At 44.3% G+C, this 23,476-nt stretch overlaps 1 protein-coding gene across 1 annotated transcript in view; it reads right to left on the reverse strand.

Annotated features, from left to right (window-relative positions):
- Window positions 1-23,476, reverse strand: part of LOC147692003 (cytochrome P450 2F2-like) — an 803,876-nt gene that overhangs the window by 116,909 nt on the left and 663,491 nt on the right. The window contains exon 8 of the mRNA XM_086938296.1: window positions 5,301-5,488. Within this exon, the coding sequence (XP_086794422.1) occupies window positions 5,301-5,488 (188 nt within the window). The remainder of the gene's footprint in view (window positions 1-5,300; window positions 5,489-23,476) is intronic.

Raw genomic sequence — 23,476 nt, forward strand, 5'->3', positions numbered from 1 at the left:
CCTTTTATCTAAGTTTTCACTTGTCCTCTTTGTAAATCTTATTAGTTGTGCATTTTTTTAAAAAATCTCTTTTATCTTTTTTATAATATTATGGATCTTAAAAAATGCATGATGAGTTTTGTACTGTTGGGACTCAAATTCCCAACTCAACAGAGATTTTCCCTGGAAATAGTTTTGTACAATGAAATTGCACGTTTTACTACATTACCATTTTAAATGTTTATACTGTACCTTTTATGGTTTTAGTTAACCAAAAAAAAAGGGATCACTGCCAGAATATCGACAACAAAAATGTTGAGGTACAAAAATATGAGGACAAAAATATCGTTATCCAGAATATCGAAGTCCTATCTTCATTAAGGTAAGTATAAAAATATCCCCAAAAAACATTGTTGTTAAAAATATTGTTTTTTTTACTGGTACTAAAAAACTCTTAAATGTGTTCTTCAGTACTGCAAAGCCTCTTTCTCTCATAGGATAACAGTGGGTTGGTTATTAGATTTAATACTTATAATTGGAAGCAGGTAAGAATATTAAGGGGCACATTAGTATGGGGGCAGACTTTGTCCGCCCGCCATACCAGTGGGGAATGGGACAGCCTGCAATGCTAGCGGCAGTCCTGCACAGCCCATTATGATGCGCCCGCCACACTGGTGGGCGCATCCCGTATTTTTAACATTGCGGTGGGCAGTGCTGAAAGCACCGCCCGCCTCAATGCTAAAAATGCATTTTGTGCTTTTCAAAGCACAACGTGACAGGCACTGCGCGGTGCCTGCCACGTTGTCCTTTGAAAGGCAGGGGGATACCATAGCTACCCCCATGTGCATCCCCCACCCCCCGTAGTCCATGGGGGCCTGCAACGGGCCCCCCAAGCAGACTCCGCATGTCTTTCATTGGTGGCAATGCCGCCACAGAAAGGCCTTCAAAAATGCACATTCTAATATGGCTGGCGGTGTCTTTCAGATACCGCCAGCATATTGAACCCTTTTCTGCCCTGTCGACATGTCGACGGGGCAGAAAAGCGTCGGATGGTCTTTCCGTCCGCCGTAGACCCCCCAGCCATTGTAAATGGCGGGGGGTGTTTTCCACAAGGATGGCGAGGGCAATCCGCCCGCCATCCTAATGGGGCCTTAAGTTTGGTGTCTAAAGAATTGTAATAAAAAACACTATGTAATGGTAAAGTTGGATTTTATGTTACAATTCTGAAAATTCCACTTTTAGAAAGTTTAATCATATGCTACAATGGTTTGCATCAGAAGTCAGTCAAGGAAAGCTTTATTCGGCTCCCATATAAAACAGTCATAAAAGCACATTGCATAGGTATCATATAGGAAAAATGATAATGCAACAAGAAAAGACAAAAGAAGTCTCAAGAATAATAACAGATTATGCACAATCTACTTATTACTTGTTCTTCCTAGGACAATAATTGTCCCTGCGAGTTCTGGGGCTGTCCAGTCCTCATGACTGGACAGATATGATTCTACTAGTAGATATATATTAAACAAATAATTTTGTTTTACAGTGGCGTTCGTCGTGTTTTTGTTATTATTTTATGCAAATATTTTGTTATATAAATGTTCCAGAACTTATTTCGGCCTGGAAGATGTTAATATTATTGAGACTTCTTTTGTCCTTTCTTATTGTATTATAATTTTTCCTATATGACACCTTTGCATGCAGTCTGTATTCTCTGACATGACTCGGTGTAGCAGGCAGTTGTTCTTTGTGTTTTGCTCTTAGACAGACAAAGAGAGAATAGGTGTTGGCTTGATGGGCCATCTCTGACTTGATAGGGGAGTAGAGCTGTCACATAAATCTCAAACCCTTTGCCTGAGCATACTTACAAAGGGTTAGACACTAGTCTCAGTGCTCCCAGACAAGATGCGGCCAGGGATGGGAAGCAGGACATATGTGGGGCATGGGCCTATTGCTGATGGCATGCTAGATCACTGTGGCACATGACTAAGTACCTTGATGACGGCGCAATAGTGGGTCGGGTACGAAGGAAGGAGGGATTATCAGGGAGTTTCGACAGGGACACACTGAGACATCTATTCCCCCTTACGCATCAGGATTAAGATAATCATATTCAGATGGACGGGTACGTGCTACCGGAGTAGCAGATAGCTACTTTTAAATGAATGCCAGGGATGGCTAATTTAAATTTGGGGTTGGTATCGGCCGGAAATGCCGTTACACTACAACTCCCAGCGCCCTTGATCAGTTTACACGTACCGCGCTTGACGTCATGATGACCACGCTCGGATCACGTGGGACGCCATGGGTGGAGCGGTGGAACAGCCCAGCTTAGCCTTAAATACTGATCAAACACCGCGTACACCATCTGCGCGGTGTCACGGTTTACAGGCAGACACGACAGGGCTAGCCCTCGGAACGGTAAGGAGATGGATGAAGGAGCGAACACTTGGGCAGAGAGTGACAGGAGGGGCCCGGGGGTGGGTCCCATTTGTCCGCTGCTCTTACTAGCGGATTTGGAACCGCCGACGAGTTACCGAGTGCGAGGTTGTACATGATAAAATAGCATCCCGCATTACTGTTTTTCAGATTGTGTTCTTGGGAGACCCTCCTGTCCGACAACATTTCGGGTTTATGAAATTCATAAACTCGGTGAGTATTACAGCAGGGGGTTACACTTACCCGAGTCTGGGGTTATAAGTAACTTGCCTTTTTGAGAGGGTGGTTTGTGTGTGTGTGAGTGTGTGGGGGTTACGGGGGTACATGAAGTGGCAGTGGAAGCATGCAGTATTCTGTTTTATTTAAAAAAAGTCATATATTGTTACTATGGGTGAACGAGTGATCAATGCTTTAGATCCCGAGGGGACGGAGTCTAGGACCCGGGTCAGAAGCTTAGCAGGTACACTGATACTGCTATAGTTTTATTATTATTATTTTTGATTTTTTAACACATAACGAGCAACATTATGAATAAAGTTGCTGGAAACAGACGGGGGTTTTTCAAAGAGAGTGATTGTGGGAACCGGGTGTTTCTATCACCTCTCTTTGCTCCCTTACAGTGAATGTTTTCCCGCACTATTGGTATCAGCCTCCACATATGACTTAGAAGACTTAGAAGAGTATGGATCCAGAAGACCTGCTCTTTTTTGGGGGTCCATCGACCAATTTACAGGAGGGCCAACAGTGGCGCTGATCGCAACAGTCCTGATGAAGACCGGGATGACCTTTTTAGGCACGAATTTAGCAGTCGAAACATGTTGACTTCAGCAGTGGTAGGAGGGAAGTCTTGAGGAACCTCACTTCCTCTAGAAGACATTTCCCATCCTTTTCTTACTTTTAATCCTGGTAGGGGTACCAAGCTATGTTTAATAAAGCAATTCTCTCAGTTGGCACCCTAAATCAGTTTTAATCACTTCCTCGTACTGCACTTTTTTGTCGCACTATCAGTTTCAGCCACAGGGTGTTTTGCACAGCTTTTCACCTCATTCTGTGTTACGTGTTGTATGTGTTGAAATTATTCTGTTGTACGTCTTGTAGTGTGGAATTTATTATTTTTCCCCCTTCCTCATGCTCCGCCCTGGATGTGGCTACACCAGGGTGTTTTGTTGCAGGCCTGCTGATGAAGCATGTCACATACTTTGGTATGTGACTGAGGGCAGTTTTTCCAGAATGAGAAATTTGTCTGAGTTGTGTTTGTTGTGTACTCTACACACCCCTTTTGTGTGCACATTTGAATTTGTTTGGGGGCCTGGGGTGGTAGAGTCTAAACATTAACAGCTCTCTCCCCTTCTTCGTGTTGAGTAAGCAGGACATTCCAAACATCTCTGGGAGTTGAAACCTCCAGAACCTACTTGTTGCATGCTATACAGGCCAAGTATTTTGAAGGCAGGGCTCATGCACAGACATTGTCTTTCTTTGGCTTGGCTCTGCTTTCCCTGTTATTTTGCTTTATAATTATAACTGCTTTATCAACCTTGCTTTCTCCAAACATTCTATGTGAAAAGTAGCTTTAAAATGCACTATTTTCTCTTTTTACATATTTTCTCTGCTGGAAACCCCCAAACCACTCTTACGCTATGTTGTACGGTTCCTACTTTCTAGGTAAGACTGTAGGTTTTGGGCAACTTAAGCTTCAAAACTATATGGGACTGATTCCACATATACCATCATAATATGTTGACCTGTTACCAGGCTAGCTCACAGTGTGCCAACTGGGCCTCTAAACTAACAAGGCATCAGATGGTGTCTGCAACTTCAGAACATGACAAACCTAATTCCCCCAAGGAAATTGTGGAAACAAAACTCACCCTTTTATATTTAACAAAGGTACACAAGAAATACACAAATGGTGTTTCAAATATTTATTTGAGGCAACTGGAATCTAATGTAAAATGTATGCCCTGCAATGATTAAAATGAAGCAGCCAATGCAGGACAAGAATGGAAAACAGGATGAATAATTCAACCATTGTACGTTTGCATCAGGTTATATGAAAAACTATAATTGTACCCCTAACTAGTTTTGCATATCCTAAAAAGTAAAGGTATGCTAATCTGCCAGATCCCCTGAGTGGTCTAAATTCCCATGTACCTGTATTCATGTATCATCTTACAGCCAGGTCTGGTGTACAGCATGCAGTCAGCCATCCTTCTCAGGAAAGGGCTGCAATTCGGGTGAGCCAGAGTTCGGGCGAACGCAACAAGCCTGTCTAAATGCTCCTCTGCCTAAGCAAGGGCTCATGCGGTTATATATTAAACTAAACCCATGCATTCAGCACCTGAGCTCCAGATAAGCCACATCTTGCTGATTCTACCCACCCAGGACTGTCGCCTTACAGACAACAATCCATAATTCAATTTGCACGGAGTACCTTGTACAAAGTGTTCTAAGGGATGATAATGTAAATACGAGGAAAAATACATGTAAGGAATTATTTCCAGAGTACACTGATGTGCAAGAAAAATGTGTTACAAAGTTCACTGTTTACAATATGTCAATTTAACACATGAATATGTCAAATGGAAGTGTTTCTCCACTGGGCCTATGCAACCATATGCCAATCAGTTAGGCTTGCTCACTCATGCTCACTATATAAAACGTCTCCCCAACTTTTAGGACCCAGTACTTTGAAATGTCACCAGCCTTCAATGGAAAAAGATTAAATGTATTGGTCAGAATCCCCAATCTTTAATAATTGGAAAACTTGCATACATCTTTTAAAGCGTGTGTTTAATTTCATGCACTACAGGAGAGAGTGCTTTCCAAACTAAAAGCCTTTCTTTCTGTTCACAGCGTTAAACCCCCTCGCATGTGTCCTGTACCTTCGGGAACTTGTATCCTCCAAACTCTATGTCCTTTGTAGCAGCGCGAGTGAGGGAAAGAGGAATGACGTCACCATATCTCTGTATTTCATGAATGACGGCCTTCGTGTAGGGCATCTGATTCCTGTGTTCAATGGATGGGCTTTGATTGTGGCCAATTACACGATCTATCTCCTCCTGGACATTTTCTGTAAAGAAATTCAATAATTAGCTAAAAAAAAAAAAATGATTGCAAACTTTATCCTGAGGCAGGTTAATAGGTATATGTGACCCATCTTATAATCATTAGTGGCAATACAGAAGGATGTAAATGGTGTGAGTTCAAATTGTGCTTGACATATATGCTTTAAAGATAAGAGTGCTCTTCCACCTCAAGTGCAATAGTTCCTACGAAGATACATATCATTCAGTAACAAATGTATACAGCAGACTTGCCTAACATTTAATTGACTATTTGTCTTACAGTAATATCCCCTATGAACACAACGACGGTCACTTCATTAAAACGTTTACCTTAAAACATATTAATAACTACCTATTAATAACACATTCTTAAGACACTGGAATTAATCTATAATGGGGTCATTCGCCTCAGGATAATGCCACATGTGCTGGGGTATGGGAAGTTCTGCAGTCAAGTCAACAGATAACGAGTGCCCCTAATTGGGCCCATTAAATCCGTCCATCCGTCTTCCAGAATGATCTCAAGGTGGTGGAGTAAAAAGGGATTACAACAAGAGCCTTGAGGTTCCCTTGAAAAATGAGAAATTACCAGGGTCATCTGAGTCTTATTACCCGGTCATTACTCATTTTTCTCCGAATTTTCATTCTGAGATTTCAGCTGATTTCAGCCCAATGCCCTAGGGGAAAATTACTGGGTCTGCAAATTCACCATGGACCTTATAATTCCAAATGGGCAGGTAACCTGAAGTGCAAAAATATGCAAGAACCTCTTAATGTACTTCCTTCTGCGAAAGTGGGAGTCTGGTATGGAAACACAAATTAAATGTCCTGGTAGTTTTCTTCCAACATGTCCGGGTCATTTATGTATTTTCCTGTTGAAGACCGCCAAGCTGTTTCTGGCAGTCCCAAACAGGGGAAAAAATATATTTGGAAATGTGCTCTTAAAAAGGAGTATGTTTGGTGGTACGTTGTCCAGTGGTCTAATATGATTTGGGCCGTCAGTCAGAGGTTTCCAGCAGCAGAGTTAGAGGAGGTTTCACGGGCAGAAACATGACAGTTCACTCATCTCTAAAAGGAGAGTGCAAACAGAGAGTTTGTTTGTCAGTCAGGGTTCACCGCCACATATCCCAGAATGTCGTAACTAGAAAAGGCTGCTGTTCATTTTGAAAGTAAAAATAGCAAGCCTTGAACAGAGTAGACTGGAGGAGATAAACAGAAGAACCATATAATGACCTTCCGTGTAAACTCCCTGCAAGATTTTGGAGAACAATGGTGGCTTTCACCATTCTTGTGAGTAGGACAAGAACATTGTCCCCACATCTCAACATACATTTCCCCTTCGAAACCCCTACTGGGTATGGCTAGAAGTGGCAGCTCATTAGTTCTCCTGCACACTGCTATTTGGCTGTTGGTAGAAGTGTGTGTGTGTGTGTGTGTGGGGGGGGGGGGGGCAGGGCAGCAGTTTCTGTTTTTCAAGGTGAGGAAGTTTCCAGTTCAGGCCTGCACTTTTGTTTGTCCCCAATTACTGATTCAAGAAAGCTGATGAGATCCAGAGAGTTCTCACATTATTGTGTACGTGTTTTGGGTACTCCTTACTTGGAACCAGACAAATGCTACTTGCTGTGAGAAGCATCAATGTGAACAAAGTCGGTGTATGGAGAGCACACTGGAAATTACATTTGAAACACAACTGGTTTTAAAGTATTGGAATATGAATCCAAATTCTGTGTGGAAAATGTGCCTAAAAGTGTGATCCAACCTGCCTACTTAATTCGAGTTCCAAGTTCTTCATAACCAAGAAAGAGAATACTCCACAGAGTACTCAAAGGCCTCCTGTGAGACCAGGGCTGGTGTCTGCATGATAGCCAGTATTTCAGAATTGAGGGTTATCATCTGAAGTCTGCATTTTTTCTCATGGTGGAACCCAGGATCTGACCAATGCCTAAAAGCCAGCCTGCTTGCTGGGACAGGGAACGAATCTGACTGGCTCTGCAAGTAATGAGACTGTCAAGGAGGGGAAGCCTAGCCAGCAAGAGAAAAACACAAAGAAAACAGACTATTCAAGAGGAATATCGATGCTAGGGGTGACCCATGCTGACATCTGGGCAATAGGTATCTCTCCCCTCACACCCACAGTATTTCGCAGGCTCAAAGACCATCATGCATGCCTGGTAATCACTGCAGGCCACGATCTTGTGCTACACCTGCTAACAATCGAAGAATGTGAGTTGCAGGTCAGTGGCGAAGAAGGCTGCCACTGCCAGGGATGGTGGTGGCTGCAACTGTCTTGTCATACAAACTGCCCACATTCGGAGATTGGAGGGCTACAACTACCCTAGGACATTATGACCACTACAACATGACCCACAGAACTTCATTTGTCTGTCAAATCCAATTTTTAAAGGGAGGTCATCGTGCATGCCGAAGACATGAGCTGCACACAACCTTTCCCCTGTGCCACTTTAACGCATGGGCATGCTGGACAGTTGCCTGTGGGTCCCACGATCATAGGGGCTGCATGAGAATCTATGCACAGACCAGAATTGTTTGTATTGATTTAGTCTTTGCTTTTGAATGTCAAAACACTTTTTTTGTAGGAGGTACTAATTAATATAAGTTTGTTTTATCGATAATTTCAATTTGTATTCCTGTCAGTGGTTTGGTAGGCAGGGCCCAGTGTAATGCTTGGCCCGGGGGCCTATAATGCTGTTAAGACGGCCCTGCCTTTCCCCATGACAGCTGCAGAATCAACAAGGTAAGTGATGTGGGCTTCTGCCTGTGCTGGTTATATGCTTTGTGCACTGTGTCACTGCTATTCAGTGCCACAGTGCAAGTGCTCCCTATGTTAAATTGATGTACTAATTGGTGATTCCATGATTGGGTTATTTGATTTACCTGTCAGCCCCTAGCCATGTCTGTCCAGGACTTGTAAATCAAATGCTGCTGGTGGGCTTGCAGCACTGGTTGTGCCACCCACTGAGCCAGCTTGTAAAGTGTGTTTTAGGCCTGCCATTGCAAGGCCTGTGTGCAGTCTAGTACTATCATATTGACTTGGCAAGTGCACCCACTTTCCAGTCCCTAAACCTTCCCTTTGCTTCATATCAGACACCCCTATGGTAGGCCCAAGTGCAGGGTGCATTGTAAGTATAAGGTAGGACCTGCTCTGATGTGTGTAGCATGTCCTAATAGTGAATTACAGCAATTTTCATTTTTCACTATTGCAAGGCTATCTGTTCTCCATAGGCTAGAATGGGCAGTTAGTTTGTTAAATTCTTATAATCCTTATAATCCTAACTGACTCAGGGAACATGGTAGAAATTCGAATTTAGTATGCCTGAACTCAAAATTATAAAATACATCTTTTAGTAAAGTTGGTTTTAAAATTCTGTGTTTGAAAATACCACTTTTAGAAAGTAGGTATTTTCTTGCCTAACTGTCCAGGCCTGCCTCTGCTAGGTTGTATATTTCTTGTCAGAGCTTGTGAGTGACAGGGCTGGGGGATTCCAGGAGACAGGCTGGGGAAGCCCAGTGGTGAATAGAGAGATATGCATCTAGATGGGAGGGGGGAGTTGCACCTGGGTCCTGAATAGGGCTAGTCCTTCCCTCTAAAATGCTGGCTCCACCTCCGGTGGCTTGTCTGATGTCTCAGCCCTGCACTGTGAAAGGAGAGAAGGAATCTTGTCAACAAAGTGCTCCAGAGCTGTGCCTTCCCTCCCCTGTACTGGCTTCACCTCCTGTGGGGCGGCTGATGTCTCTGCCCTGCACAGTGAAAGGAAGGAGAGAGTCATGTAAACAAAGTGCACAGGAACTGGTTTGGACTAGGCCGAGGCCTCTCAGAGAACAAAGGATTTTGGGGTATAAATATTCAGACCCTGATCTCAAGAAATTAGATCACTGCTGGAACAAGAAACCTTTTGCCAAGGAGAAGAACCAAGGAAGCTGCAGGAGTTTGACTACCCCACTGCCAGTGTGCTGTTTGCTGGGCTGGCCTGCAGTGGTTGCTTCATTGCCAAGGAAAGGAGAAGGACTTTTTAAGGACTTTCATCATCTACAGAATATTCTCCAAGGGCTTGAACTGTGCTTGCCTCCTGCTGACGTCTCAGGGACAAAAGACTTAATCTCCAGCTCCCCTCTGAATTTCCTTGCTGGGAATTCCACCTACAGACATTTGCGTGTTGCTGGGAGCTGGAAGCACTACGCATCGAGAGGAAGTGTGTCGCCGCCGCAGCTGAAATCGTCGCATCACCAGAGAAGCAAGACTTTGCCGCATCTCCCTGGAAGCGTGTGTTCATTGAAGCTGCCTGCTGTCGCATCACCGGAGAAGTATGACACCATCGAGAGAGTCACCATCGCATCCCCGGAGAAGCGTGTCGCAGGGCCTGTCACAGCTCCAAAGTACAGAGCCATTGCAAGCCTGCCAGAACATCTACGCATCATCATTGCAGTGTCACCGCATCGTCGCATCAAGAGCGCCATCTTCTCGCATCACAACTGGATCATCGCATTGCATCAAGGCGTCATCTTGCGCACCGCACCGGTAAGGATCAAGACGCATCCCCTACTGTGCGAAAGCATTGAGGCACGACACATCATTTCCCCCGGATCACGGAACCAACGCATTTCCCCTTTTGCGAGCCTTTTGTTTACTTTGAGTTACACATCCAGATACTTTGCTGAGAACTTTGTTGAATTTATCATCAACTTGAACTAAGTAACTTGTATCATCTTTAAAGCAATCTTAAGTGTAGTATTGTGGATTTTTGTTGTTTGTGGTCTTGTGTTAAGTCTATATAAAGAATACTTATTTTTATAAAACCTGTGTTGTGTCCATCTGTAGTCTTTTCACTGTATTACTGTGTATATTCACAAATGCTTAACACACTGCCTCTGAGATAAGCCTGTCTCCTCGTGCCAAGCTACCAAAGGGGGTGCGCAGGGTTTATTAAGGAGTGTAATCCCCTTATCCTGATTTAGAAGTAAGGATCCCTATTTGGACAAAGGTGAATACCATTGCCAACTAGAGACCCCCAGATCTAACAATGGGCCAGAATGTATGTTTTACACAAGGGTACATTAGGAACATGTGTTAAATGGTAGAAGAGGTCATGAAAATCAGTTTGCTTCTTTGCATCATGGTACATGCAGTGCACAATTTGTGCTTCTTTCAATGTTGACTGTAGTGTCAACACTACAGTCAACACTGAGGGGAGCGCAAATTGTACCATGATGCAAAGGAGCAAACTTTTCTGGGTTATGATGTAGTGTTTGGCCACATCCTTTGTCCTGCCCAAACTGTTTTTCATGACTTCCTCTACCATGTATCACACGTATGTAATGTTCCTGTTTGTAAAAATTGCAGTGATTACACTTCATCCGGCCTGAGCCGGAGAGTACAGATCGAGCTGGAGAATATGGCCCGAGCCGCAGAGTATGGCCCTGGTGCAGACAGCATGGCCTGGGTGCCGAAATTCCAGCCTGACTGCGGACGTAAAGATACAACTCGTAAATGACCTCTATGAATACCAAAAGTTGTAAATGACTTCTGTGAATACCAAAGGTTGTAAAGTTAGACTTTTGCGTCAGATTACCTTTGTGAATCGGCCCCCTTATGTGTGGGTGAGTGATTGTGTCAGTAACTGCATAGGTGAATAAGTATGTGTTAGTATCTGTATGAATAAGTGAGTTGGTGTGTTTATAACTATATAGGTGAGTAAGTGGATGTGTGATTGACTTTATGGGTGTGTGAGTAGCTCTATGAGTGTCTGACAGTATGTGAGTGGATGTATGGGTGTATGAGTGGATATGTCAGTGTCTGTATTAGTGAGTGGGTATATGAGTGACTATATGGGTGAGTGAGTGGAAGTGTATATAGACCTAGGAATCAGTGAGTGAGTATGTAAGTACTGGTATGGGTGGGTCAATGGTTTCGAGAATGGTAGTGTGAAAGTTGGAGTGGGTGTATGAAAGGTTACAAGGGATGTGAGTGGCTGCGTCAGAGATTCTGTGGATGATACCATCACTGATGTCATCAGTGATGTCACTGACCATGTCATGAGTAATGTAATATGTGAGGTCATATGCTGTGCATTATGAGACGCGAGTTATAGTTAGCTCAGCTATTCAGCAGTTATAGTTAGCTCAGCTAACTATAACTGCTGAATTTCTCTGGTTTTGTACGACTGAAATATCAGCCTAACTATAATGTCCCTGTAACCTTATGTTTTTTCAGCAAATAGCTAAGGTTTTTTTTAATCCTATTTCCTAACTATAACAGCCCTGTAACGTTTGTTTTTTTTTTAGTGAATTTCTAAGGTTTTTAATGCTAATTCCTAAGTATACTCCTACCTGAAACCTTTGATTTTGTTCAGTTAATTTTCATGTTTTTTTAAGTAGCAATGGTCTATGCAGAATGGTGTGGGAAAGGGGTGGGTCCTCTGGCCAGCTGTCATAAATCCTGCTGAGTAGAACTTATAGAAATTAAGAAGAGGTTTCTTGGTCCCCAAGGTCCTTTAGCATCCAAGGCAACTTTGTTCCCCAACCAGTAGTATGCGAGGAGACATGTTTTCAGAGTGGTCAGAAAGGGAGTGTGGCCTCCAAAGACCTCTTAGCAAACTGACTGTGTGGAACTTGCTGGAGGTAACAAGAGGGATACTTGGCCCCCATATACCTTCAATAGCCAAGGAGTCTTCATCCCCCAACTATAACTATGCCAGGAGGCGCATTTTCAGAGTGATGGAGATCCTTGATGATTGCACAGGTAGTGCCTGTATGATTCTATGAGTGCCATTGCCAAGTACAGACTGTGAATACAGGGTGTTTTTACCAAAGTGTAAAACACATATATAGGCATATTTTACATAAGGATCCAGTGTAGCTATTTAGTAAGATACAAATTTAACTTTTCTCTTGGTATTCATTTGTCAAAATAACTAAATCAAAAATGCATTTTCCTTCGTCACAGCAACACTAGAGGTCTCAATGACATCAGTTGTCATGAGTACAAATGACAAAGTGAAAAACAGATACATAGACATATTTTGTACAACATTTGAGTCTAGCTCTTTAGTAACATATTGGTTTACCTTCATTTCAGCAACACATTTATAAAAAAAGAACAGTTAAAGAAAATAACTAACCATCTGAACTCAAAAACAGAACATAACTACGAAACACCCATCCAACTGCCCATTGTTACCCAAACTCATGGGGAATTTAAAACTGTTGCCAAACTAGCGCACTGTACATTCTGAAAACATCACTTGACCGGGAAATTAGGGAATATTATTGGATAATATACTGTTCAGTAAAATGAATAGGAAGTATACACCCACTCCTCCTTCTTGAATTTTCTTTTGCAGAAGTTTATTGTGAGCAGATGGTAGATTTTGACTGGAGACTTTTTTGTACTCATGTGGGACAACATTCATGTTATATAATCTTAAAACTTATTAAATAAAACATCTCCAACTGCTGATCAAACAGAAGGAAGCTGGAGGACCATTGAAAAACCAAAGGAAATGATGGACGGAGCGTTGACAATACAAGCACTCACCCCCAGTCAACTGATCTGGGTTTAATCCATCACCGTTCTTTATCCTACTCTGCCACCCCAGTTCAGACATGGCCATATGCAAATCAGTCTGACCCTGTGCCTTATGGGAACAGTCCAGCCCGAACTGCCAAGCCATGCCATCCCTGGACCGGAAACAAGCTACCGAGGACCGGTTTCTGGCTATCAGCCGTCTTCAGCCAGGATAGCTTGACTCCAGTGGTGTGGAGAGCATGGGACTCACGTCTGAGCATACCTATCCCACTCGGGGTGGCAAATGCAAAACAACAGTTGATGGACAGAATACAGAACAATGTCATACATTCACCCCAGTACAGAGATCTGGGCCTAAATCTATCGTTTTTTGCACTCCACACCACCCCAGTTCAGACATGGCCATATGCAAATCAGCCTTGACCCTGTGCGGGGACCAAGACCACCAATGTTCCAACAGCCATTTCACCAATATCCTAACCAGGCCTACAACTGGCCACTGATGGGGTACCCTTCCCAACCTTCTCTTCCTAACCCTCATTTCGAAGACACCCCTTTTCAGACCCCCCAGTTTCAAACAACACAGTTTCAGAACTACCAGGGGGCTTTTTTAAGGAGGGGCCGGAGCAAGGGCCGCGGCAAGCGAAGAGGTCAACAGCGAGTAACATGGGACAATCAGGATCAGGAAATCACCCAGCGGGTGACCAGGAATATGGCATCGAGCAGCCTACCCGGGACCAGGCACGGACCAGCCTAGTCGTGAATTTATCATCCCTGGCCCCATCCCGTATACAAGAACAACTACTCAATAAAGGGTTGGGATTTGTCCCCACTAACCAATTGGATTTGTTCAAGTTACGTCAGGATGTGGCAGCCTTTTTGCGTAATGTGAGACTTAAAATCTTTTTTCAAGATCAAGAATTTTTAGACCCCTCCAAGGAAGACACCCCCTTTAGCCCCAAATCCACCTTCACCCCCCAGCTAACCCTGCTACCACCGGAAGTGGTGGCTTTTGAGCAGGCGGTTGTCCATGATTTGCAGAGTTTAGACCAATCTCAACACCGTCATTTTTCTAACCTGTCTAATTTAGAAAGAACGGCATTGAAGGAGCTTATGAACAACAGGGATATCGTCCTGAAGCCAGCTGATAAGGGTGGGACCATAGTGATTCTGGATAAAAACACCTACAATGAGAATTGTGCCCGCCTTTTATCAAAGGAAAGGAAATATCGTAGGCTTACCAAGGATCCCACTGAGGAGATTACTAGGGAGATTGTCACAGTGATGGAGGAGGCTCATTTAAATGACTGGATTTCAGGGCATGAGGCGGAATTCTTGATGAATAAACAACCTAAAACAACTTATTTTTACATCTTCCCGAAAAATCATAAAACAGTAAGACCCCCTCCCGGTAGACCTATTGTCTCCGGGATGGGGTCCCTGCTGGAACCTCTGTCACAATTTTGTGACTTCTACCTGAAACCCCTTGTACAAAAGCTACCTGCCTACCTGAGAGACACTCTTGACATCCTTAATCATCTGAAGGATACGTCTTTTGACCCTACCACTGAGTTCCTTATAGGCCTCGATATCGAGGCCTTATATACTAATATCCCGCAAAGGGAAACTCTGAGGGTGTTGGAAGATATTTTGTATGCGGAAGAGTGGCCTTACCAAACGCCCAGGTCTTTTGTTTTACATCTGGCAGAAATCACGCTAACAAAGAATTTTTTTGAATTTGAGGGAACAATGTATCTGTAAATCCATGGTACCTCTATGAGTAGTGTCTTTGCTCTAAGTTTGGCGGGATTGTATGTGGAGGCCTTTGAGGACACAGTGATCTATGACACCTCCTGCCCTTGGGGACCAAACTTGAAATTGTGGCGTTGTTATATTGATGACGTCTTGGTGGTATGGGAGGGCGATGAGTCATCTGTCGCCCTCTTTTCGGAGTGGCTCAATCAAAGGAATCTTCTCCATTTTACCTAGACTGTCACCAAAACGAATTTACCCTTCTTGGATTTAGTGATAGAACCGAGAGGAGGGACGCTACATACGAAGGTATTTCACAAACCCACCGACAAGAATGCATTATTGGCATTTGATAGTTTCCATCATAAGTCACTTAGGGACAACTTGCCGGTGGGACAATTCTTTCGTATATGCCGTAATTGTTCAGAATGGTCGGACTTTATGGCAGAGGCAGACTTTTAATCCTCTAAACTACAACAGAGGGGTTATCCGACTAGGATTATCAAACGAACCAGAAAGAGGGCCTGCAATGTCGATCGTGAAGCACTTTGTCTAAAACCATCAGACCTAAAATGAATAAACCAGTGTTTGTTTCTACTTTCAAAACAGCGTCACAACAGATCAGAAGAACCTTACTACGGAATTGGAAGATCCTTAACTTCGGTGGTTTGATTATGGACAAACCATTATTTTCTTTCAAACGGAGTCAAAATCTCAAGGATCTTCTTATTCATACCAGACCCCGACCGCCCCTTAAAATTGGTACTACTACTACATCTACTGGTTTATCCAATTTGATGGGCCAGACTCGTTGTGGCTCATGTAGCGTTTGTCGTCTTACTTCTAACACCAAGCACATCGACCTGGGACTCCATTCCCCTTGGGAACAGAGATGCCACACCAATTGCAACTCACGGGGGGTCATTTACGTTATCACATTCCCGTGCCACAAACAGTATGTAAGCATGACCAGTAGGAAGGTGAAAACTCGTCTTACAGAGCATCGTAGCACTATTAGATGTGGCAGATCTGATACTAGGCTGACATCACACTACCTAGAGGCAGGGCACACCGTTGATGACCTGAGGTGGACTATCATCAAAAAATTACAGTTGGGTAGACATTCTGTGGTTGACAATCGAACATTACTGTTGCGGGAACAAAAATGGGTCTACCGGCTTAAGTGCCATATTGAGGGACTAAATGATGATATACTGTGGCAAACTTTGAGCAGGTGAATAGTGACTCATTTTCAGACATGTATCTGGAACGCTGTTCCAGGGTGCCTAAATGTAAGCTATTGACAGCAGGGACTGGTATGGTTAGTCAGGTGTTGCATTGACAACATTTCCTCTCTTGACATTTTATGTCACACGGCTACTCTCGTCTTCGAGATAGTTTTGTTTCCATCTCTGTGGCCTATTTTGTTCTATTTGACTAAATCAGCTCTGGTGGGATGGGTACCTACCATATTTAACCTTCCCCCCTCCCCTTCCCCCCACTCTCGATTTGTGGATTGGGGACAGTGTGTATTTTTACACACCTACGAGGAGAAAAAATAAATACATTTTTAATGACCTTGATCATGATTATGGTTGGTTTTCCCGGTGCATCAGAACTTAATTGACTTCTCAGGCAGATGTCCCTTTTGAATATGGAGAATGAGGGCAGCGTGTATACAGTTCTATACACCAACTATCGATAATTTGTAGTCACCAGTACTGCGCATGTGGTGGTAACTGTATACATTTAAAGGAGTATACCGATATACGATGTATTGGGCAGCCAGGATCCAGAGGCACCCGAAACCTGAATTCGCGTTTACATTGTGAAACTTAAAAAACGGGCGGGTTGCCATAACAACAGTGGGCATGTACTACAAGTTCCAGTGGCCTCTCTCTCTGACGTAATTAGGCGTATGCGCTCCCCAGCGGTTGCGAGAGAGCGTATGCGGAAGAGAGTGGCATAAAGGAATGGAGTCACCTCGCGTCTGGATATCGGCGCAGCGTTCCAAAAGCAGGCACGAACTGGTGTGGTATTCCACCGGAACAGTAAGGAGTATCGCAAATAGGGGGAGTCTCTCCTTAATCTTTGTGCTTGACTTTTCAATTTTGGGGAAACCAATGCTAGTATATATGTATATAGGCTGGTCAAAAGGAACATCATGTTTCTCACAGAAATGATCTAGTGTTCTCCGCTAACTATAAAACTAATGATTTCCTGCCTAACCCTGTTTTTTTGTGAACAAAGGTTGTGTTCTTTGGAATCCTCCCTGCCGGGCGCCATGTTGAGTTTTATACATTGATAAACTCAGCGAGTTGGCTAAAAGAGTGGGGCACAGTTGGTTGATACCATCTTGAACAAAGGCTGGTTTCGTAATTTTCACTGCAGCAGTTTGCGCTGTAGTTGAGTGTGGTGTACCTTATGTAGCAGTATATTTTAATTGATTTTGGAATGTATTAACCCACTTTGCCTAAACTGTAGTATGGCATGTAGGGTGATGAGTGGATCTAAAACGCCATGAAAAGTTTCTTCTTATTATTGCAGCTCCAGAAATCTTGTATGCCATTGGGGATAGCATTAAGATATTAGTTATATGCTATGTGTAATGGGGATTTACAACAACAGGCACAATACGTGAAAGCATACTATTTGTCGTGCTTCTTTGCAGTATCTGTCTCCCGTGATGGCGGGACTTTCCTCCACACGTGTTTGATCGATTTTCGATACAGTATACTCCATCTACCAGCTGGACTGAGGCAAGGTGGATGATAGGACTGGGATAGATAGACGTCCTGAAGACCAGGGTGACCAGTGTATTTTTGGCACAGTAAGTCAGTCAAAACATGTTGGCACAAGCAGTTTAAGGAGGAGTGTTTGGGGAACTTAATATTCGCTTTAAAACACTGCCCATCCTTTATTATTTTAATCCTGGCCGTGGAACCTATAAATAAATGTCTGGGAGGGTATCCATGAGCCAGTTTTTAGCACTTCCAATGCTGCACTTTGTTATATCACGATACCCAGTCACAGGGTGATATTCACTGTGTTATCACTTTTCTGGCACATTTGTGTTGTCTTGTGTAAGTGTCTGTTGGTTTGTTCTTTTTTTGTTTTCCCCCTCCCCTATGCTCTGTCCTGAGCGTGGCTACGCCAGGGCGTTTTGTAAACAGACCCGATAATAAAGCATGTCACACACATTTGTGTGTGAGTGAGGGCAGTTTTCTAAATAGATTAATTTTGCCATACTCGAGTCTGTGTTGTGTTTCTTTTCTCCCTATCCCTCTATGTGTTTACATCCCTGATGCATGCCTTGTTCAGTTGTCCAGCTCTCTGAGACTATCCCACCCGACCTAACCTGTGCTGTAGAGCCCATGGAGAGCAACAGGACCTAACTTCAGAACACAAGGCCAAAGCCCATTGTGCGGCACACTTCCAGTAAAAAAGACCAACTCGGGGAGTTAAATACCTTCCTAAGGAGCACTGTGACCATAGATTGCTCCTCAGGACAGTCTGCAAGAGACAGCCGCGCATGGGTTAGTTATCTGATGTTCATGACTGGACTGTGACCCAGTATGAACCCACACTAATCCTCATGAACTAGCTGTCTCACAACGTGCTGCAATTGTTTGCCAGGAGTTTACACAGGACCTTTGTGTCTGAGTTGATCTTGGTCAGCGGTCGATAAGATGCTGGATATGTTGGTGCTCCATCTGGCTTAGGAATCATACATATTATACCCTCTCGCCTAGTGATCGGAAGGTTACCAACTTTTCCTGTCGTATTAAGGTCCTCCAGGAGTTTTTTGCACAGATGGGCGAAAAGGCCTGGTAGAAGTCTGCTGTGAAGCTGTCTTCCCCAGCGTCTTGCTCTTGGGCAAAAAGTGTAATGATTCTCTGAGCTCCTCTAAGGCAAGGTCATTCCATCAAAGTCTCTGTAACCTTAGGGACATCAGTACTGGCTTAAAAGTATCAAACAGGGTCGGAGGAGCTTTAGTTCACCTGCTGATAAATGCCCTTTAGATACGCTCCAAATGTGATATGACTTAAGTGTTAATTTAGCCAACCTAACCCATTTTTCACTAAGGGCGCATATTAACACCAACACTTCAAACTAGGCTTCAAGAGACTCAGTTTCGTACCGCTGAATCTCTGCCAGCCTACTCTCCTGAACCACCAGATCCCCCTGTAGCTGCTTTATTACTCTAAGTACCTTGCTCAGGCACACTCCCCGCATTACCGTCTTCCTTGCCTCCCATTCATCCGCACTCATGGTCATAGAGCCTAAGTTACCTCTCATATAGTCATCAAGCATAACAGAAAGGTCCACAAGACACATCTCACCTTTCAGCACGTCATGTGTCATTCTGTAAGAAGAAACAAGGCCCCTCGTCTCCCTTCATCTACATTTCAACAATTCAAAATTATCTGACAAAAACCTGCCCGATATTCGGCAGATGCCAATATACGCATGCCCAGACCAGTAACTAAATTACGATCCAGTCGGCTATAAGTGCTATGTGTTGAAGTCATTGGTAAGAATATTCCTTGGATGTCGGTGTAGGGCCCTCCAAATATCCCCAAAGCCTGCATTTGACATGGCATTGGCCAGAGCCACCTTCATATCTGGTTTAGTGTGCTGTCTCAGCACCATTCTATTTATTGTGCGATCCATGTCACAATTGAAATCCCAAGGCCAAATGGTAAGAATCCATATATACCTTGTCAATAAGTCCTGTACCTAATAATATAATTGAAGCCCTTCATCAGTGTTCGGTGCATCAGAGTTAAGGATGCAAATCATTGTACCATTCAGTGTGCCAAACACTATTTTGTATTGACCTTCTATGTCTGCCTCGGGTAGGTGAGTCAAAGGGCATCCCTGGGTATCCATACCATCACTCCCCTGGCATATTCTGAGTAGGTGGCTGAGTACAACTGGCGACTCCTTTTTTTTGCAAGCTTATGTGATTCTGCCTCTGTGCGGTAGGTCTCCTGCTGGCAGTTTCAGGAAGGTTAATACCCTGTGTTGCTTTGTGCACCTACTATGGCCATGGGCATTCCACGTGATGAAATGGTAACTATCTACCACAGCTCTGAAATCCTAAATGAGACCAAGGACCCCAATAATGACTAAAGAACAAAAGGGCCAATGCCCCCTCTCTTAAAAAAAGGGGGAAGCATCACCACTGCGACCAATAGCATGCATTAAGGAAGAAAACATTGCACAGTAAATCTTATTTGGCATCATCTGATAAACATATGTGGAACACGCAATTCTGTGTCTGCCCATTAAATGAATGAATGAATGAAAGGGGACTATTACCGCACTACTTAGCCCAAGGGCATCAAAGCGCCTAGGCAGGTCAAAAATGAGATGCAGTCGACTGAAGGAGACTATTGCCGAAAGGCTTCCGAAAAAAGCCAGGTTTTTAAAGCCTTGCGGAAGAGAGCAAGTGACGGTTGCCCCAGTAGTTCAGGGGGAGAGAGTTCCATAGCCTGGACACAACTGAGGAAAAAACTCTGCCTCCCCATTTCACTCTCACGAACCTTGTCACTTCAAGAAGGTTTTTGTTGGAAGAGCAAAGTGATCAACTAGGTACGTAAGGATGAACCAGAGACCTGATCCCCTCAGGGCCTATACCATGAAAGGCCCCATGTGCAAGACAACAAATCTTAAACGAAATCCTGGACTGAATAGGGAGCCAGTTTAGATTTCTCCTAGCTGACGAGGCCGAAGCAAGTCTGGGGAGGTTGAGAACCATCTTCTCCACGCAGTTCTGGACCATTTGCAAACGGTAGATAAGACTCTTGTTGATGCCCACATAAAGGGCATTGCATTAGTCCAGCCTTGAGGAGACTAATGCCACTGTGGCCTGTTTCCGGGAATCAGGGGACAGAAAATGGGCATCCTTCTAAGGATCCTAATGATGCCACAGCAGCTCGAAACAGTCCTACTGACCTGACGGTCAAAGGAAAGAGAAGAGTCCATTAACACCCCTAAGTTCCTAGCGAACTGACGGGGAGACGGACAGTCCCCAAGTGATGGCAGTCACCAGTCATTTGACCAAATTTCCTGGCAGCCTCCAAATATCAGCACCTCCGTTTTCTCCCCGTTCAATTTCAGGAAATTCTGTATCATCCATTGAGACACAGCCTCCATGCAATTCCTGAAATTCCGGCAGAATCTTTCACGGGCTGCGTGAGAGAGACCATAATTTGGGTGTCGTCAGCATAGGACAGCAGCTCCAGCCCAAAAGATCTAACCACCCTGGCAAGTGGGCCCACATATATGTTAAACAGGGTAGGGCTCAGTGAAGAGGTCTGAGGGACCCCACACTGCACAGTCTTAGGGGCAGATAGAAACTGGCCCAGTTTGACTCTCTGTTCCCTTTCATTACGAAAGGAGGCCAACAGGCTCAGAGCAGAGCCTCCAACCCCTATCTCCCTAAGATGGGCGACCATAATAGATGGAGACAAAGTATCAAAGGCCGCCGTCAGGTCTAACAGGACCAGAAGAGTGGTATGGCCCTTGTCGACCTGGGAGCGGATGTTATTCACAACTACGGTAAGGGCGGATTCAGTGCTGTGTGATCTCCTAAAGCCATGCTGGGAGACATCCAGGAGGGCAGAATCCCTTAAAGGAAAGCGCTCAGATGCTGAATCAGATGGAATTCCAGCATTTTTGCAGGAGCAAGAAGAAGTGATATGGGGCGGAAGTTTTTCAGAACACCAGGATCCAAAATGGGCTTCTTCAGGAGAGGCTTAACAACTGCCATCTTCAATAACGAGGGAAAGACTCCCTCTGTGATTACACAATTCATAACCTTCATAAGAGGGGAAGTAACCACTTCCCGGCACGCCTTCAGAACTTTCAGCGGGCACGGATCTAAGGTAGAGCCCGATTTGATATTGTCCAGGAACTGGTTCATCCGCTCAGGGGTAAGGAGGGGGAAGGACAGGAAACTCGGAGAGGATCCACCAGACCTACTCCCGGCGGGGAGGGAAGGTGAATAGAGAAAGAACCCAAACCAAGATTGAGAGTTTCAAGTGTGCCATGGATATCCACGATCTTAGAGTGGAAAAAGACCGAGATATTGTCACATAGCTCCTGGTATTCTACTATCGGGTCAGCTACTAAGGGAGAGGATAGAGAATCTATAATTTTGAAAAAATCTCTAGGAGAATTGAGAGAAGCAGTGATCTTAGTGTAATAGGCCCTCTTTTCCTCCATAATGGCTAACTTGTATTCTTTTAAACAAAGTTTATGTTGTTCCCTCTCCGAGAGACCCAACTGAGCCCGCCAACGCCTCTCCTGTTTCGGCACCCCTGTCTCAGCAGCCTAAGTCGGTTAGAGAACCAGGGAGCTGAGGGTCTCTTTCTCGCAGAGTAGTGCCGTTTAGGGGGGGCCATGGTGTCCAGTGCCACTGAGATGGTCCTAGCTGAATCAAACACTCAGTGCAGTTCCCTAGCTTTAACTGAGACCCCCAACATTTCAGTTATCTCTAGTCCATCCTTTTGATCTCACACCAGAAATGATAGGGTCAGAAGCGCACGGCTCCTCCGTCGCACCCGAGATCTAACGGTATCCAGGGTACAACAGGGTTCCCCCATCAATGTGAGCCAAAGGCCTAGCAGATAGTAAACCCCCCTAATTTGTAAATATTTTGTATTTATCATTTTGCCTAAGGTGTAAGTATGATCCTTCTAGGGCAACCCCCAGCATCTTGCTGGGGAGAGAGTCCTCAATCCGGGCATCCCCATAACAGTCATTCTCCCATTCAGTCGTCGCAGCAACGTAATTCAGGATATCATTAATATTCACAGGTGGACAAGTCTCACCATTGCAAAGGTACAAGTAATTTTCAAGTTAGAGTCTTCTGTTGGTGCCCAACAGTGAAATCTCTCTGGAGAGAACTCCATCAGGTCTCATCAGCCCCCAACTTCGGGTCACCCACATGCATCTCCAGTGACGTGTCATGTGCATTCTCCCCTGGTATATCGCAGGTGTGAGGCTCTCCAAAGAAGAGGACACCTCCTCATGTCGCATAGCAGCATCCACTTGAATCAACACATGATGAGTCCTACATGAGACGATTCCAGATGCATCAAGTGGCTCCCGTGTTCCCCCACTTTGTCTTCTTGAGCTATGAACATCGGTGAGGCAACACACCATGCCCAATCTTCACATTGGCACACTATCTCAATGCTCCAGCCAGGTCACAAAACTCCACCAGATGATCCGAAAAGTGTGTTTGTCCGTTTGCTTTCACTCGCAGTTTTTGCTTGACCTCCAGGAACGCTTTTTTCTGAGATTGAACCTTATGGATGTAGTCCGGGTAGGTAGAATTTTTTTTATTTTCGTACTGCAGTAGCCCCAAAGACGGGAGATAGCAGAGCTCCTCATGAGCACGTCTTGTTGGCCATCTTGACTTGCCATGCCCCTACCGAATGCAAATGTAATACTTCTTCCATGCTTCTGAGAAGGTAGCCGCCCTGGGAAGTGTTTGTGGTATTTTTCCCAAACCAAGATACTGCTCGCATAGTGAGAGTCCCATTCTAAATTAGAACAAATGTGTAGTAGACTGTGGCATCAATCCGTAAATTATAGTATATCAAAGTGCTTACCCTAGAAAATGTTGCTTACCATTAGCCTTTTTTCATCTGCTCATGTCTCACTCAGTTTGAAGACTGAATAG

This window comes from Lissotriton vulgaris, chromosome 9 (assembly GCF_964263255.1).
Source record: "Lissotriton vulgaris chromosome 9, aLisVul1.2, whole genome shotgun sequence".
Classification (NCBI taxonomy): Eukaryota; Metazoa; Chordata; class Amphibia; order Caudata; family Salamandridae; genus Lissotriton; species Lissotriton vulgaris.